This window comes from Temnothorax americanus, unplaced genomic scaffold (genome assembly GCF_048541705.1).
Source record: "Temnothorax americanus isolate GAGA-0224 unplaced genomic scaffold, ASM4854170v1 Scaffold4, whole genome shotgun sequence".
Taxonomy (NCBI): Eukaryota; Metazoa; Arthropoda; class Insecta; order Hymenoptera; family Formicidae; genus Temnothorax; species Temnothorax americanus.
In genome coordinates, this window is record NW_027509547.1 from 4,810,949 (window position 1) to 4,827,565 (window position 16,617).

The 16,617-nt window shown below is 33.1% G+C and overlaps 1 protein-coding gene across 6 annotated transcripts in view; it reads right to left on the minus strand.

Moving 5' to 3' along the window:
- Nmdar2 (glutamate ionotropic receptor NMDA type subunit 2) overlaps positions 1–16,617 on the minus strand; it is a 199,763-nt gene that overhangs the window by 37,818 nt on the left and 145,328 nt on the right. For 5 of the 6 annotated variants that reach the window (XR_013258467.1, XM_077415920.1, XM_077415921.1 and 2 more), the window contains exons 4-7: positions 7,519–7,697; positions 6,786–7,200; positions 4,584–4,767; positions 3,950–4,088 (exon numbers count right to left, since the gene is read on the minus strand). Coding sequence is in view for 5 of the 6 variants with exons in the window: in XM_077415920.1 (XP_077272046.1) it covers positions 3,950–4,088; positions 4,584–4,767; positions 6,786–7,200; positions 7,519–7,697 (917 nt within the window). In the remaining variant the exon portion in view is untranslated. Of the gene's footprint in view, positions 1–3,949; positions 4,089–4,583; positions 4,768–6,785; positions 7,201–7,518; positions 7,698–15,352; positions 16,386–16,617 lie in introns of all 6 variants that reach the window. The other variant, XM_077415923.1, reaches the window with a different exon arrangement.

The window sequence follows — 16,617 nt, forward strand, 5'->3', positions numbered from 1 at the left end:
TACAACACGAGCAACTCTATCTATCTATACATCTATTGATCCCCTATCTATAAAAAAGAAACGTTCCTTGTACAAATTATGACAACAAATCCATGAAAAAACACTGCAAACTAAGTTAAGATTCAATTCTTTTGTACAGAAAATTAAATCGCTATCACGAACAAAGAAAAGATATTACATTCGTATATTTTCATACATTACTACACAAACTAAAGTTGTTTTTTTTTTTTATAAACGTATATAACATACAGGCCAGTTCGATATAGTTTCTTCAATCCTACTGTGAAATTTAAATTTAAAAATGTATTTCAAGAAATAATTTGTGTATTGTGTGTGTGAAAATTGAGTATTGTTATATTTATAATTACATAAAAAAATTATTATATATTTTAAAATATTAGCAGTGCGTAAGTTCCTTCGGATATTTTAATTTCTTTGAGATGATCGTGAACTTGATTATGCAGCCGCTATAAAGGCGCGAAACATTTCAATGCTTTTGAAATTCTAATGAAACTCATGATATGAAGCAGCTTGCATTCAATAGCATTTATTAACATCCCAGATCCAATATTTTCTGTGAAAAACATGTATTATCTGCCTGCTTTTAACAACTGTTTCTCATTAAACAAATAGAAAAAATATGAGAGAATGTTTCATTTTAATTTAAAAATGTGTTTTTTCTCCTACATTTGTACGTTATAATATACTGTTCTCCCTTATCAACTTGTCAGCTCGATTTTGCACAGGAAATATCAAGTTCGCCAGTGTCGATATCTTCAATTAATTATTTCTAGCATAGTAAAATGGAAGGCCGTCACCGTAAAAATGAGATACCTAAACAGAAACATGGAATCTTGTTATTCCGAAATCCACCGGTGGATGATTCGCGCTGACGTGATACAAACGAAGGATATAATTGGAAACGAGATGAGGATTGTGATATCACGCGATGGATTGTAAGTCTTCGGAATTGCAAAGTGTCGAGATGATTCTCTTTAAAAGAAATAATTAAAATCGTGACTATAGTGCACGCGAATCGTTAGAATCGAAAGCAGTCGCGCGTGTTGGCGTAACAAAGTTTCGTGTCCTGCCACGCCGGTTGCAGGACGGCAAATGAAATTTTCGCGCAGCTTTCATTACGTGACGAGCTAGGTGCTGGATTAATAGCGTTTCAATTATAGCTTCACTAAGATAAGCGCAGATAAATGCGTCACAATAAATGCAGAACTTGAACAGAAATAGTAATCGCGTCATTTTTACTCAAAAGGTGTTTAAATGTATGTCCATTTATATATGTGCATATATAATATTGTGTAAATTTTATATACTTTTTCCAAACTCAGTAAGCGTACGCCGATTTTTTGTTGGTCTTTAAAACATAGCTCCTAGTTGAAACATCGATAATCTATTTAAATTTTGATGCTAATAAGCATCCTTATATTAAATTGCTGGAAAAAATTTATTGCAAAAAATATCACCCCAGCCAGCGTTCGAACATGGATCTTCCTAAATTCCGTGACAGAATGTGATGGGGCGATATTTTTTGCAATAAATTATTTCCAGTGATTTAATAAGAATGTTTATTAACATAAAAATTTAAATCGATTATCGATTTAAGTATTTGGTTTTACTGTTCCAACTAAGAGCTATGTTTTAAAGCCCGACAAAAAATCGGCGCACAATTTATTGAGCTTGAAAAAAATAAATAAAATTCAAACAATATTATTATTAGGTCACCAAAAGATCCAGTCCGTAAATGACATTCTTTTCTCTAGTTCAATTAGTTTTACAAATATTAGAAATAAATAATATTTATGTATAAGAATAATGAATATTTTTTTTTTATATTAAACTCAGTGTTATTACAGACCTTTAGACTGTAACAGTATAGTATTATATGAAAAAAGACTCGAGACTTCCTATATAGAGCTAATACCGGACATGGGAATATTAGAACAATATTTTATCAGAGTGGAGGGTGTAAAGTGCCGTCCCGGTACGGATCATAATATATTATGAATAGCCTGCGCAAAGTATAAAAGCATTATCAGCCATTCAGCAAAAAAGTCTATCCTGACGGCTGACGGCTCATCCTCCGCAAATGGCGAATTTACTGAAGCGGATGGATGATAAATTCTTGCCTGTGTCGAGACGTCATGATTCTCACAACGCAAGCGTTTCAAACTTTAATGAGGTGACGAAAGAATTTCCTGAATGAAACGGTTCGCTGAACAAAGATGGATTCGTGTCGCGAGAGGAATGTCGAAAGGTGGAGTTAAACTTCGCCGGCATTTCTGACGAAATTCCCATCAAACTTGCAAAATTCGATACTGTTAAAACTTGCAAACACAATAAAAATTTCCGGCGAATATTCAATGATACGTTACGATACGATGGTAGTAAAAGTATGCAGAAAAGAGAATGTGCCAGAAAACTGAAACGTTCTATGTCACACTTATTTTGTATAATTATTATCAGAACAAGAGATACTACAATAAACCAATAAATTAATCAACAGCAACAATTTGAATATTAATAAAGCTGGATTTTGAAGAATATTGTTAACAAAAATATAACAATTACAAAAATTCCGTATATGGTATAATGATATATAATTCCACATGCAATTTACATTTACAGTCGTTCGAAACTCATGCTGATTTTCCAATATCTAATTTTGTGCAAAGCTTGTATCATAAATTTTCCCGCCGGGAGAAGAAAATCTTCCTAATACAATATCTTCGTCGTCGAAAATTTCCACTGCGCACATTATGGGATAATATATTAGTTTTATCTGCCACAAAGCACTACGCAGTAGTCTCACGACTGCCGCGTATACGTGACAATTGTGCTGCCGTTTCTGTCGGCGAAGGAAACGGATGCGTTCTGAAATATCTTGCAAAGCATTTCATAACTCGATTATGAACCATCCAAGTCTGACAATTTCTAGAAAGCATCAGCCCGGCAGAGCATGCCTTCGTACGCTAGATGGGAGACCCAGCCAACGAGACTTAATGGAAACCTCTACCGACGCATTAATTTATTATCGTGGTTGATCCGGCACCGCACTGTGAAAACGATAAAGGACACGGATTATGATGAAGTTGTTCCGCCGAGTAATAGAGCGACACTTCGTTTGCGGTTCTCCGGTGAGCAGATTGCAAAAGGAATATCATCGGCGTCGGACGTAAAAGGAAGTCTAAAGTTTACCGCAATTCCGCGGCTCGGTGCCGTAAATCCAATGTAACGAAAGAGACGATCACGAAGTTATATATAGCGCGACCCCTTTGAGCCGTTTCGGCAGCGAGGGCGATAAATCCTACATTTTTACTCGATAACGCTTCTTCGAGCTCGAAGCTCGTGCACAAAAAAAAACTTTCCGCCTATTGCGTATTTTTATCGACGTCTTTTTTCAATAGTTTTAACTAGGCGTTACACACATCATAAGTTCATTTTTCTTTTATTAAACTCCGTATTGTCTAATTCACAAACATCTGATCAAAAAGGTCTTGCACAATAAATAAAAAACTTATTAATCTTTAATATTACAGTTCCCATTTTTTTTTGGGTTACAATAATTTATTGGCCAGAACAAAATTTAGTGCATAATTTTTATTCGCTAGCGTATAGTAGAAAATTTTTGTGTTTTTTTTTTTAAACTCAATTTCTATATACTAGAAATTCTTTCTGTTATGCAAACTTTATGCAAATATATGCAAATATCTCGTTGCATTAACAACATCGTAATAAAATTCAGTTTTATTCGGCGAAGGTGGGATGAAGATTTTAATCTTGGTTCGGCTTTAGTTTAATTATTCGTTCGTTTTTATGTATTTATTTGTAAACTGATGCATCGTCGTATCTCGTGTCACGACTAGCGAATAGCGATAGCTTTTGGAAAGTAAAGTTTCGTGGCTGGTAAAGTGCATGCAAGATGATTTGAGCTTACCTCCTCCCAAACAAGCTGCTTGCTAACTCCCGGTCGAAGGTTCATAATTTTCAACTCCGCAGCCTTTAACACACCATCCTGAGTGAACTCTACGTTTGGCTTTCCATGATCTGTCTCGACGGAAACGTTCTTCAAATATCTGCAGAGAAAAAGAAGTAGAATGCGTTATAATATATAAAGCAAAGACTGCAGGGGTATTTCGTAAAAATTATAATTGAAGCTATTATATAAACTTAATATATAATAAACATTATGTATTTCATAATCATTATGATATTGAAGTATTAATATGTACATATACAGCAACATTAAAATATTAAATTGTGATATGCGTATATAATAAAATTATAATATTAAATTACTAAATATTATATTGCATCGTGAATTCAAATCGTTTAATAAAATTAACATTTTCATTTTGTAATATTACATAAAATAATTAAAATTCTATATTATTTCCTCAAATATGATTTTCAGACAATTTACAAAATTTTGTTAATTTTTTGCAAAATTGTTTTGTAAAAATTTTTTGTAATATTATTTGACGAAAATTTCAATCTTGCTATTTGGAAAATTCCGTGTGACTGGCGCATGAATAAATCTATCCACATTTTAACAAATTATGTGAAATTACTTGAAAAATAGATCCCCCGTGCTCCATCGTGATTCACCGACGCCTTCGCAGCTCAGTTGAGTGTTCAGACTACGATTTGCATTTTTCGGATCATTGATGAAGTCCTCGACACCGTAAGCATAGACCTTGATTGCTGTCGTAATTTCATTTACCAAGCTCTCACTGCTCGTATCGAAATGCACACCTGCAATAGCGAAAAGATATCGAACGGATTCGTTAATGCGATTTTATTATCTCAGCGAGATTTATATTGGTTTGCACGATAACCAATTCAGTTATATCAGTATAAAAAAAAAGATTTTTCATTTTTTTTTTTTTCAATTTGCTCTGCCAATGATAATCGGATGGGCGAATAACCGAACGAGAAATTGAAAATAATTTATGAGACACGGATTTAAATTCTCAATATCCAACTAACTGTTTAAGTTCTTTGATAACTCGTCATCTTGTATGAGCTTGCGATTTACAAAAATTAATTTTTTAAAGTAACTGAACTTCAGTTTGCTCTGATTTTCTTTTTGTCGTTTATTTCTTAATAAATTCATCATTCTGTTTATATTAAAAGCTGCTTACAAAAATATAATCTTAAACTTTAAATATCAAATATTCATTTGTGGTTCAGAAAATGAATTTTGTAAACATAATATAACTTAATGAAATAAAAAACTAAAATGATAGAACAACTTCATCCAGTTTTACGATAAATTTTCTCATAGTTACAACTTGCGCTGTTAATTTTATTTCGCCTAAATTTAAGAATATTTGCTGACTGTCTCTTTTTCATATGAAGAATATATCTCATCTTTTCGCAAAAAATTTTCACGGAGAAGCTGCACTTTGCAAGATTTTATTCAGCCAGATTTTTATGCGACACACTGCGACAACTACATTTCCATAAATATCAAAAATGTGCCAAGGACGTGAGAAAAGGAGAGAAAAGTGTAGATAAATCGATGTATCATAAGGCTGAGAAATGTTGGCGATTCATGCAAGAATCGTCGAGTTGCCTTGTTGTTCAGCCAGAAGCTGACCCGTAAAAATCACACGTCAACAAAATTTTCCTGTATTGCACAAATATGTTTTAAGCTGAGATATTCTTTAAAAATTCACTGAGAGATACTTGTATAGAAAAATGTTCAATTCCACGGGAGGGTCTTCAAAAATGTTGCAGAGCTGCAAATAACACATAACATCTTTTTGATGAAATATGTAAAATTCTTAATCTTTTTCGTATCAGCTAAAATAAACGTAGATTTACACGAACGGTTGAATATGTACTCTTGCAGCACCGAGAGAGAGACAGAGAGTATTAAATATAAGCAACGTTTGCTTTGCTCGATTCATAGCAATCGTGTTTAAGAGTGCGAGGTGTTTGCGTTCTACGTAGAGCGAGTTTATCGCGCTAGTTTTAGCTCGCGGAAATTCAGACGGCGAGAGATTCAATTCGAGTTATGTTATTCCACGTGGTTCACTGAGAGGAATTCAACGAATTTATTTTTCCCTCAAGGATATTCTTGGGAAATTCTCAAGGAAGAAATCAATTTTCTGTTTTCGCGATTCTGATCACGATGTGAATAACTTTCCCGCCCGAAAGCCATGCATTCTTACGGATAAGAGGCGTATTCTGATTGTTAACGTACGTGTAACGGGCGTAAATATACTCCGACACCGCGATACCTAATAGCGTATTCGAAAGAGATATGATTATATGCATATATATTTCCAACAAATTTTATATTATTAATTAAACAGAATTGTTTTTATTTTTTACTATATGCACATGTATCTTACTTGTAACTATAAACTATAGTTATTTTAAAATCATCTTCGATACAATAAATAAACGTAATTTTTAAATCTCCGGTAAATATGTTGCAATATTTTTTTATAATTTATTATAAAAAGTGAGAAAGAAAGCTTTTAAAATATAAAACTCGCTTAATTTCTTAATAGATATGGTGGAAATGCCCCAGCAAATTTGAATCAAAACTACATAAAAGATCGTAAATAAAATATACCGCAATTACTTATTTTATTATGTGTAGATTTTAAAGTGTGAATCATAATTCACAATTCATTCATGGATAATTTGATTGGCGAATCGTATATACTATATGTGGACTTTCCTGTTGTAAACTTATATGTGTATTTGTGGATCCATATGACCGCAAGTACGTAAATACGGATAATTTTGCTACTCACCTAACATTCCGACCGGGAACTGACTGGGGGTTTGTAAATTCTCAATAACGCTTTGCGTGACTACCCATACGTAATTCTCCCCGGTAATTTTGTACTCCCTAGCAGCGGTCAGGATATGAGTAGCTTCCTCTCTGGTCGAGTACAGTAACATCACTCGAGATTCGCTGTTGACTAACTCGAGCAAATCGTGTGGTTCGGTAACCAGAATGGCGCTCAGTATGGTGAACTTGAATGTGTCCTGCATGTCGGAGATTCTCTCTCTGACCGCCTGTATGAAGTCGTCGTGACCAGCTATTTGCGAGGTGACTACGCTAAACTGATGCCACTTGTACCTCTCCAGGATACTCAGCATCGCCGCGGTCTGATGTTCCAGTGACGGTGCCAGTTGCAGCTGCAGACTGCTCTGCGAGGCCCGCTGCAATAAACCAACGAAATTCCCGTTATATTTTGTGAACGTTGATGAATATTTCCGTTCAACTTTAATTTCAGTTTTATGTAATAAAAAAAAAATATTTTTTTTTATGTCTATTATACGGAGGAAGAAAAGGTAAATGGTATAAACTTGCTTTATTGCAAACTGCACGTTTCATCTCATATATTTCAATATAACTTGAGAAATTCTTTTTGACGTTAATGAAAAATTCACCCGCGAGTAAATATTGTTTGCGTGCTCGGTAGAAACATTAACTCGCAAATTCTTTCACTCTCTTTCATTTTAGTTGAATTAACTTACTCTCTCCAGACCAGAATTATCGGCATTCCATGCAATCACAGGGATTCCTAAGTAACCGGCCAATTGAAGAAAATATTGAGCGCTGGCCGTACTACGTCCGTATTGCTCGTAGTTCATAAGGTATAAGATGGCCGATACGTTCAGCGAAAGAAACTCCTTGCACAATGAGTCCAAAATAGCTAAAACACAAATTATGTAAAAATTAATCATTCTAATAAATATTCCAATTTTTGACTTACTTAAACAAAATTTTTTAAATCTTTAATTTTATTAGAAATTTGCACTTGGCTTCCTCATAGAGGAAGTGATGTCTTAAGATGCTAATACGGCTCTTTGATTGGCTAATGACGCCTTAAGACTATACTTAAAACGATCTTGGATATAAGACCCGATTATGAATACCGGCCTTAAAGAGTTATATATGAAATAGAAATAGAAAAAAAAGACTGAAGAATATAATAAAATTAAAAATAGACCAATATCTTTTAAAATTTGCGGAAGTTAGAGCTATTGCAGATATTTTTTTTTTTTTTTTTTTTTTTATTAAGGACCTTTGATCGCGTATATAAAGCTGGGTTTAATCAACCAAATCTTAAAGATCTATATATGAAATATATATAGAGGTAAAAAAAAAGACTAAAAAATATAATAAAATTAGAAATAGATCAATATCTTCAAATTTGCGGAAGTTAAAGCATAAACATTTCTACAAAAATTCAAAATTTTATTTAAAAAGAACTGCTTTTTTTACCGATCATTGCCAAATTCAATCCCAACCTCTCTTACATGATACTCTATCAATTAAAAAAAAATGCACTCCGATATCTAAAAAATTACGGAAGTTAGAGCATTAACGGGCACAACAGAGCAAAAATTTTAAATTAAAAAAAAAAACCCCTAAATTATTAGCAATTTTTATTAATTCTATTATATTTTTCAGTTTTTTCTACCTTTATATTTCATATATAATTCGTTAAGATTTTGTTGATTAGTTCTGGAGTTATAGAAATTTCGGTAAATTTGGCACATACACACGCACATATACACATACACACATACATAAAGACATTTTTAAAATTGCAATTTTTCGACGCTTTAGAACATTTTGAACACATTCAGAAAAACAAAAAAAATTTTTTTTAACGAAAACAAAGCTTCCTCTATGAGGAAGCAAAACAATCGTTTATATAAGTTCACACAATACGTTCTTTTCCCAATTTAACTTTACTTAAATTTTACAGAGCGATTGGTTAAGCAATCTAATCGAGTAAGCATTGGCGAATGATTGGTGTTATACTTCGTAAATTACGATAATCGAGTTAAATCAAGTGGATCTTCGTTTCATCAGAGCGATCAAGCGCATCTATGTATACCTATGTCGAATGCACTATCATTTAGCCGCGGAAATAAAGTGGAACGCGTACAGCTTCAACTTTTTGCGACGGCCATCCCAGTTATGCCGCGTTATTCTTTCCTGCTAAATTTATCTCTATGCCTTTATCACACGCACGCCCATTTTTTAAAAATCGAGAAGCAAAACGACGATGGAAATGGCGACCACGAATGTAGTCCGACCTCTATCTCACGCAGCGACAAGCTTGACCTCGATTTTCATTCTGCTCTATTATTTCGAAATACGGAGTAATTGGAAAGTTTTAGTTTAACCAATTTTTATTTTGTGCAATATTACCTTTTGGTTTATCCAATTTAAGTAAAAAGCACAGAAGCCATAAAACAGAATTAAGATTCTAAAAGTGTATAGTGCGCTTAGATTAAAGTGAGTGCTTTAAATTGGCTTTACTTATATAAGACTTTCTTAACTCTCTCTTACTAAGACACTTTTTTCTTTAATTATTTGTAGAATTAGATGAGTTGTGTTATTGATCTCATAATCAGTAGAACAGAAGTAGATTAAAATTTTGTACTTAATAATCCATACATTATAGATAAACTTGTTTGATATCAGCGGTTCGAAATTCGCTGTACGTCATATGTGTAACTTGATAATCACATTTAACTTGCAATAGAAAATACTCTCTCCGAACCAGAGAGGTTTGGAAAACACTTTTATGATATAACGTTTCATGAAATACAAGTGTACCGTTGCCCAGTCTAGTAGTACTACTAATACTATAACTAGTACTAATAGAGAAAATCGATCTCATCGTGAAAGAGTCTCATCCAATGATCTTATCTAATGATACGATCTCCTTCGACAACCAACTTTAATTTTAAAACATTTTGTACAGAAGCTGTAATTTGAACACAAATAATTTTTAGATATATGTATAATTAAAAAATATGTGCGCATATTTGATAGACGCTCTTTTTTAGATACTTTATACTATTGAATTTATTGTCACACATATTGAATATATGTGTGACAGTTAGATTAGACTTTATCCTGTTAATATTATAAATATTTCAACGAAAAAATCAACACTTTTTTCTCTATCTATGAATAATTATATCTATAAAACAATATCTATTAAACGTATTTCTTTTGCTAGTTTTTGGCAATATTCTGTTTCTTTAAAGTCTGTATTTGCTTGTGCAATATCTTTTTCTCTGTCTATTTTATTTATAAATTTAAAAGTAATTTAAGAGTTAATAAATATTGTACGCGTTTTGAAAACAAACTAAATATGAAATATAATTTATGTAATGGGGCATAATTGAACAGACACTACGCTTATATCTCCACTTTCATTTTATGGTACGTATCACTGTATTTATTTAGTATAAAATTGTGAAACAACGTGCAGATAATTCAATAAACTATATAATTATTGCAGCATAAAACAATTGGTACATTTAATTCAATATGCTGAGCGATTACGTTCATCTTTTATCATCTCTCTTGAAATATTCACGAAAAATTTGATTAAAATACCAAGAGAAAATCAATCCGCTCATTTTGAAAACAATTGAAATATACGAATGGTAATCTCATGCCTTTGATATCAATGCTATGAAAATACGCAGTTAATTAATTTGATAAGTAATACGACTACATTAACACTACTGATGTTATTTTATCATAACACTAATTGTATATATTTACGTATATTATTATCAACAAGGCCGTAATCATAGTTAGCACAATAAAACAATATTTATATAGCATTATTCTGTCTTTATTTAAATAAAATTACGATAAAAATAAAAGTCATAATATACGAAACATGGTTAATGTATGTGACGAACATGGTTATGTTACTTGTGACGAAAAAAAACATAATACATTATAATATTATTCCTACGAGGCCTATTCAAAAAGTTCTCGGATTTTATCTTTATCATTTCTGGAGGTTTACTTAAAACTTATTCAGTCCTATCTCCTTCGAAATGTTCTTTTTCGGTTTATACATTATTCTCAACACCGTTAATACATTATGCTCAACATTTCCGAAATCAGTCCTGATACATGCTTTTCGGGTCCGTCTGCAAATTTTCCTTGATGTCTTTTCGAGGACCAGATCGAGAAAATGTCAGGAGAAGAAGACTTGAACTGTATAGAAAGACAATTCAAGGTTCCTTCAACAAGTTCAACACGACAACGCGCTATTAGTGCACGCATCGCTGCTGATTCATTAGGTCTGTTTTTTAATTGCTGCACTGCTAAACTAATGCACACATATACAGAAGTCACATATCTCTGGAATGATCGTATTAAATTAACGGGCCAAGTTTCACTTCTCCTTGTACGTACATTTACGCTCTGTCCCGAATTAATGAAAACGTAATACCACAAATGTAGTAGCTAAATTTGTATCAAGCAACAAGTCGATTGACGTAAATTCCTTTGATCAGGAACTACCTTGACTTCAGGATATACTATAGTCGAGTGTGCCTCATCGACCATGCGTCCGTAATTTGTTGAGATTGAACGTACACGTTTCGCTAAAGTAAACTTTAGTACAGTAAACCAGTCAAAACACACAATGCTTCTCGAGTGTTACAATTAAAAAGAAATATTATTATAAATTTAACAAAAAGATTGATTTCTGACGAGATCATTAATGTATTATCTGTTAGTAACAATAAAACTGCATCGTTATTGTTGATCCTGTTTATGCATTTAGTAATATTGTTCCGGATTGTTCTACGAATTATAGCCATACTGAAAAACGATAAATGTCCAGAGTGAACGACGAACTCGACGAATTAGAGCCGCTTGTTATAAACTCTCGTCAAGTGTTATTAAATGAGCAGATTATTCACGGCTCGTTGGTATTTGGTTTAAATCGATGAAATGAGTTATTTATACGACTCTGCGTGTTCCACGAAAATTAATAATTCCTAATGGAATGTCAGATTCTCGTTTGTAACAGCAAATGACATTTAAAATTGGATGCGTGGAATTAGCAAATGTGAGCGCTGCTCGCGTCCCATCCGGCAAGTGCCAAATTAATATCCGGTTGTATTTAACTTTGTATATAATAATCACGTGCTTTTTTTCGAATTATATATTTATTTCTATATAATGCCATACATCGGAATCTACCTCGCGATTTAACGTAATCTATTAATTCGTATAATTGATACCGACGTAAATCCGGTTAACGTAATTGTACGCGTAAATCATCAAGATTAGTCACCCCTAACAGCACTGCATTCGTGACGTTATTCCAATCATGATATTTGGGAAAGACTTAACACGATTTTACCAATCCTGCAGAGCCATTAATATTAACACATCTACATTAGCGAACCAGAAATCGGTCGCGTTTGTTTCGACCAACAATTACGATGCCAATAACGACAATCCTGACAAATCGAGGATTCCACATTATTGGCCGCAAAGATATTCCACCGGTAATTACAATATCAGTAATGATTACGCTACCGTAATCGGAGATACTGGCTTGGGAATGTTGCCTTGGCCGCTGCGGCTCAACGTATATATCGATAGTCAGCTTAACCGCATATTAATTAATCAGCCAATTATGAGCGTATGGAACAGGCTTCTGTAGTTTCACAACTAATGTTTAAAAAATTTATTCTATCCTCTACAATAAATATCAGTAAAAGCGCATATGACAAGAAAATTTGGTTTCTTCTCTATAGTCATAAAAATGTGATTAACAGGTCTAATGCACATGTCTGACTATATATATGGCTTTATTCTACTGGGCAATATATTACGTTTATTTATGCACAACTTTTTATTAGCTCAATTAGCTTATCTTGTACGACTTTTATTAGCTCAATTAGCTTATCTTGTACGCGATACATTACAATAAAAATGTAATTCTTTTTAATTTGCAGCGGATTTGTGTCTGAAGTAATCGCGGAAGAGAAAGCGTGATCGTGGGGATGCCAAAGAAACAACTACAGAAAACGTAAAAATAATTTCCCAGTTGGCACTGTCGACATCATACACTCATATTAATGTATATCTAATGAAATTTAATTAGACGAGATTGCTTTACCTTTCTCAAAGTACATATACTTGAAAATATATCAAAAATATTGTAAGAGTATCACATTTTTCTAACGTACTTAATTAATATTTTTTAAATTAATCTTTCTAAGTCAAAATAAAAACATAATTTTACTTATATAACACAAATTACTTACTTACTTGCAGAAATTACTTGTTCTGCGCGATTCTTTCAAGATTTAACAATATTTATATTATTTAGCAAGTTCATAATAAACATGGATCTCTTTATTCTCATTATATCGTAATAATGATATAAAAAATTGTACAAAATGTGCAAATGCAAGTATTTTGTAAGTATAAATTATGTTATAATTAAGTTAACAAAAATATTATATAACATAATATAACGTTAATAATATAACGCATGATAGAAGATTGTATATTTGCATGCATTACTGTTTAATTATTCTTTCGCGTTTGACCAACCATTTCTCGTGCAAATTTCAGTACGCAGCAGTTTTACCTTCGGTCGTAAATTTCAAAGTTTTATTTAATTGGAACTCGTCCGAGAAGGATTTGACGTTTACGTCATGACGGAATATAAAACTCCAGGCAGTAAAAGTGCGATGTGTTTTTCAAACTTCCTTGCCGTGAAGCATAAATTGAGGTAAGTTTAATTGAATGCACACTGGACATCCCGAGTAAATATCTCACAATTAGTCTAAAAGCTCGCGCAGAGTATAGTGGCGTTTCGGTAAGCACAAAACTAATGACATGCAGTTGACATCTAGCACAATGAAACGAGCTTAATCGATCGCCTGTTCTCTAAACTTGGCACATAAATATTTAATATATTTCTAAAATTAATTAAATTTAGAATTATTCAGTCGTTCACATATTGTTGACTTACAATTAGATTAGACTTTTTTAATAAAATAAGACAAATTGGAATTAGATTATATATCACATCTTTTCATGGCTATATTATAGCAAATTGATTGCACTGATACTTTTACTTTATCCAGTAATAATTATTTTAAGAAATTAAAAAAAAGTCTAATTACTCTCTTGCAACAATATATTCTCGTGATCTCAAAGAATATTGAGGAAGTTGCACTATTCAAGCATTAATAATACGATCGTTTCTTTGTCATACTGCTTTTCTTCCTACACATCACCTGAAAGAAGGTGGTTTTTAAAGCTCAAAACATCGTCAAGTACCTTAAAGTGGCACGGTTGCGGTCGTTTTGCAAACATCGAGATTGGAATAGCCAGTGAGCTGTCCAAATATTAGACGGTGGAGGAAATTTCAGACGCGAGAATCATATACCGAGTGAAAGCAAACGCGTAAATACACCGACATCGACTCCTCGCCTGTCGTCATGGACGTGTGAGTTAAGCCTGAAATATTGGCTCGCCAGGACATCTTTTGGATGCGAAGAAAACGCAATGCGCCAATGTTAATTCCGACAGGTCGTATATCACTCCTACGACCGAACAACGCGCGGAGAAATATTTTCCATGGTAAAATCCTCCTGACCAACGTCGTCAAACGAGGAAAATTACAAGGAGTCTGCGCGCAGTTATGTTTGCTCGGCAATGTTCACACGACGCGAGCAGACTTCAAACATCATTGAATAAAAAGGAAAAATATCACAACGCACGAGAGCATTAGAGGTAATTTTACTTCTTACGGATTACTTATTGTTAATAAAATTGTGTAAAATTATTTACACAACGTTGGTCAAATCTATCTTACAATTAGTTAAAATATACGTATATAATATAAACGTAAATACATATGTAATATAAACACCCTGTTATATCTTTAACGTTATTATCGTACTGTGTATCACATTGTCAAAGTTAATGAGAAAATATGTATAAGAATCTGAGCTTAACATCGCTATAGCAGTGCCCACCTTAGTCCCTTCCGACGGTAGCTGGTTATATCACCTGACATTTATTGTACATATATTCACAAAACAAACCGTTTCTCCTCGATTTCACGTGGTAGTTTATTTACCTTTGGAACAGCATCAGACTGCGCCAGATCTGTATTTATCTGAATCCGCGTAAACCTAGTTATATCCTCACATCAATTCAGAAAATGTAATGTTAAAAAATATTATGTAAAGTCATATTAAGTTTAAGAAAGGTTGTTGTGTGTGTCATTAAAATATAATTCAAAATTAATTGCACATAATTATATAATATTATTTTAAATTTGTGTATAAATCATGTAATGCTTTTAATCTTGTTATACTTTTGCAAGTGAAGAAAAAATGGATTGTCGGCTAACTATTTTATTAACAATATTTCTATTACATATTTGTTTCAAAAACTGTAGACTCAAGAGTCATAAAATATAGATGTCAATCTCTATATCCGACAACAAAATGAACGCATTCTCCTCGGGACTCAATCAGCCGTAAAAATATTTACCTGTCGGACTCGGTGTGAGCTTCATCATAGTGCTATTAACCTGGGAGTGGGTAAACTCGTATTTGTCCAGGAAAGAGAACCTGGACTGGCCTTTGGTCTCTTTGGACCTGCTATGTTCTCTGTGCATATTTCCGACGGCTCTGTTGATGGCTCTTGTGTATTCGCGCTGGCCGAAACTCGTGTGCGGCACTATCAGGCCGATGCTGAGCTTTGGCAGCGAGGTATTGCTACTGCCTCTCATTAACTTTGGACGATCAGTCTGACCGATCGATGATTTCAATTCGTCCCTCGATGAAGCGACTAGTGCGCCCACCATCAAGAGAACGTATAAGCCACGCATTTTTTTTCCTCTTGAGTCGCGAATTCGATTCTTCTAGCTTTAGTTTCTAGCTTTAATTAGATTTCTGCTGGAGTATTTGCTGCTTCATTTTAGGATAAATCAGGTACACGGTTACAAATACGGAAGAACAAGTTCACATTAAATACAAGTAATCTGTGGCGTATTAAGCTTTAGTTTTAATAACATTTCGGTCACTATGATGTATTTTTTTCGTACTCTCGTCATTGTCATCATTGAAGATTTACACTTAAAAGATTTACACTTTAGACATCACACTTAAAAGCTGTAAGACACCTCACTTTATGCACACTTTTGCTTGCTGAATTTTTTTGTGAATGTAGATTTATATAATAATGTTGTAGTTCCGTAATATATACTGTATATTTTATTTATTTAATATTTAATTAATGCACGAGGCATTATGGCAAACACATATCACATTCCATCACAACAAGATAAGACACTTTAATAACAGCTTTTTTTTACTAGTGTTTTTACGTATTATTTAACATCAAAAACTGTAAATATATTTCTCTCATTTATTATAAACACGATAATACTGTATTCCGTGGAAGGAAGATAAAATTTGATTCACTAGCATAAAACAGACAGTGATATAGACACAAAGATTTTGAAAAATTTGTGAAGCATTGAGGAAATGTCCATCGAGAGTGGCCAGTACTTAGGAAGATACTGAAAGATAAAACAAGATTTTACTTTGATACCAGACGGATAATCCGTAACCGCAAATCAAGTCTCGAATACGTTAAATAAGTAGGTTACTTATGTTCTCACAGATCTTTTACCTTCAAAATGTTTAAATACCTCAGTTCTTCCGTGTTCAAGCTTTGGAGAATTTTATGTGCTTAAGTACTTAAATGTCTCAGTAATTGAATTCACAAATCCTTTAATCCTTATATAGGCA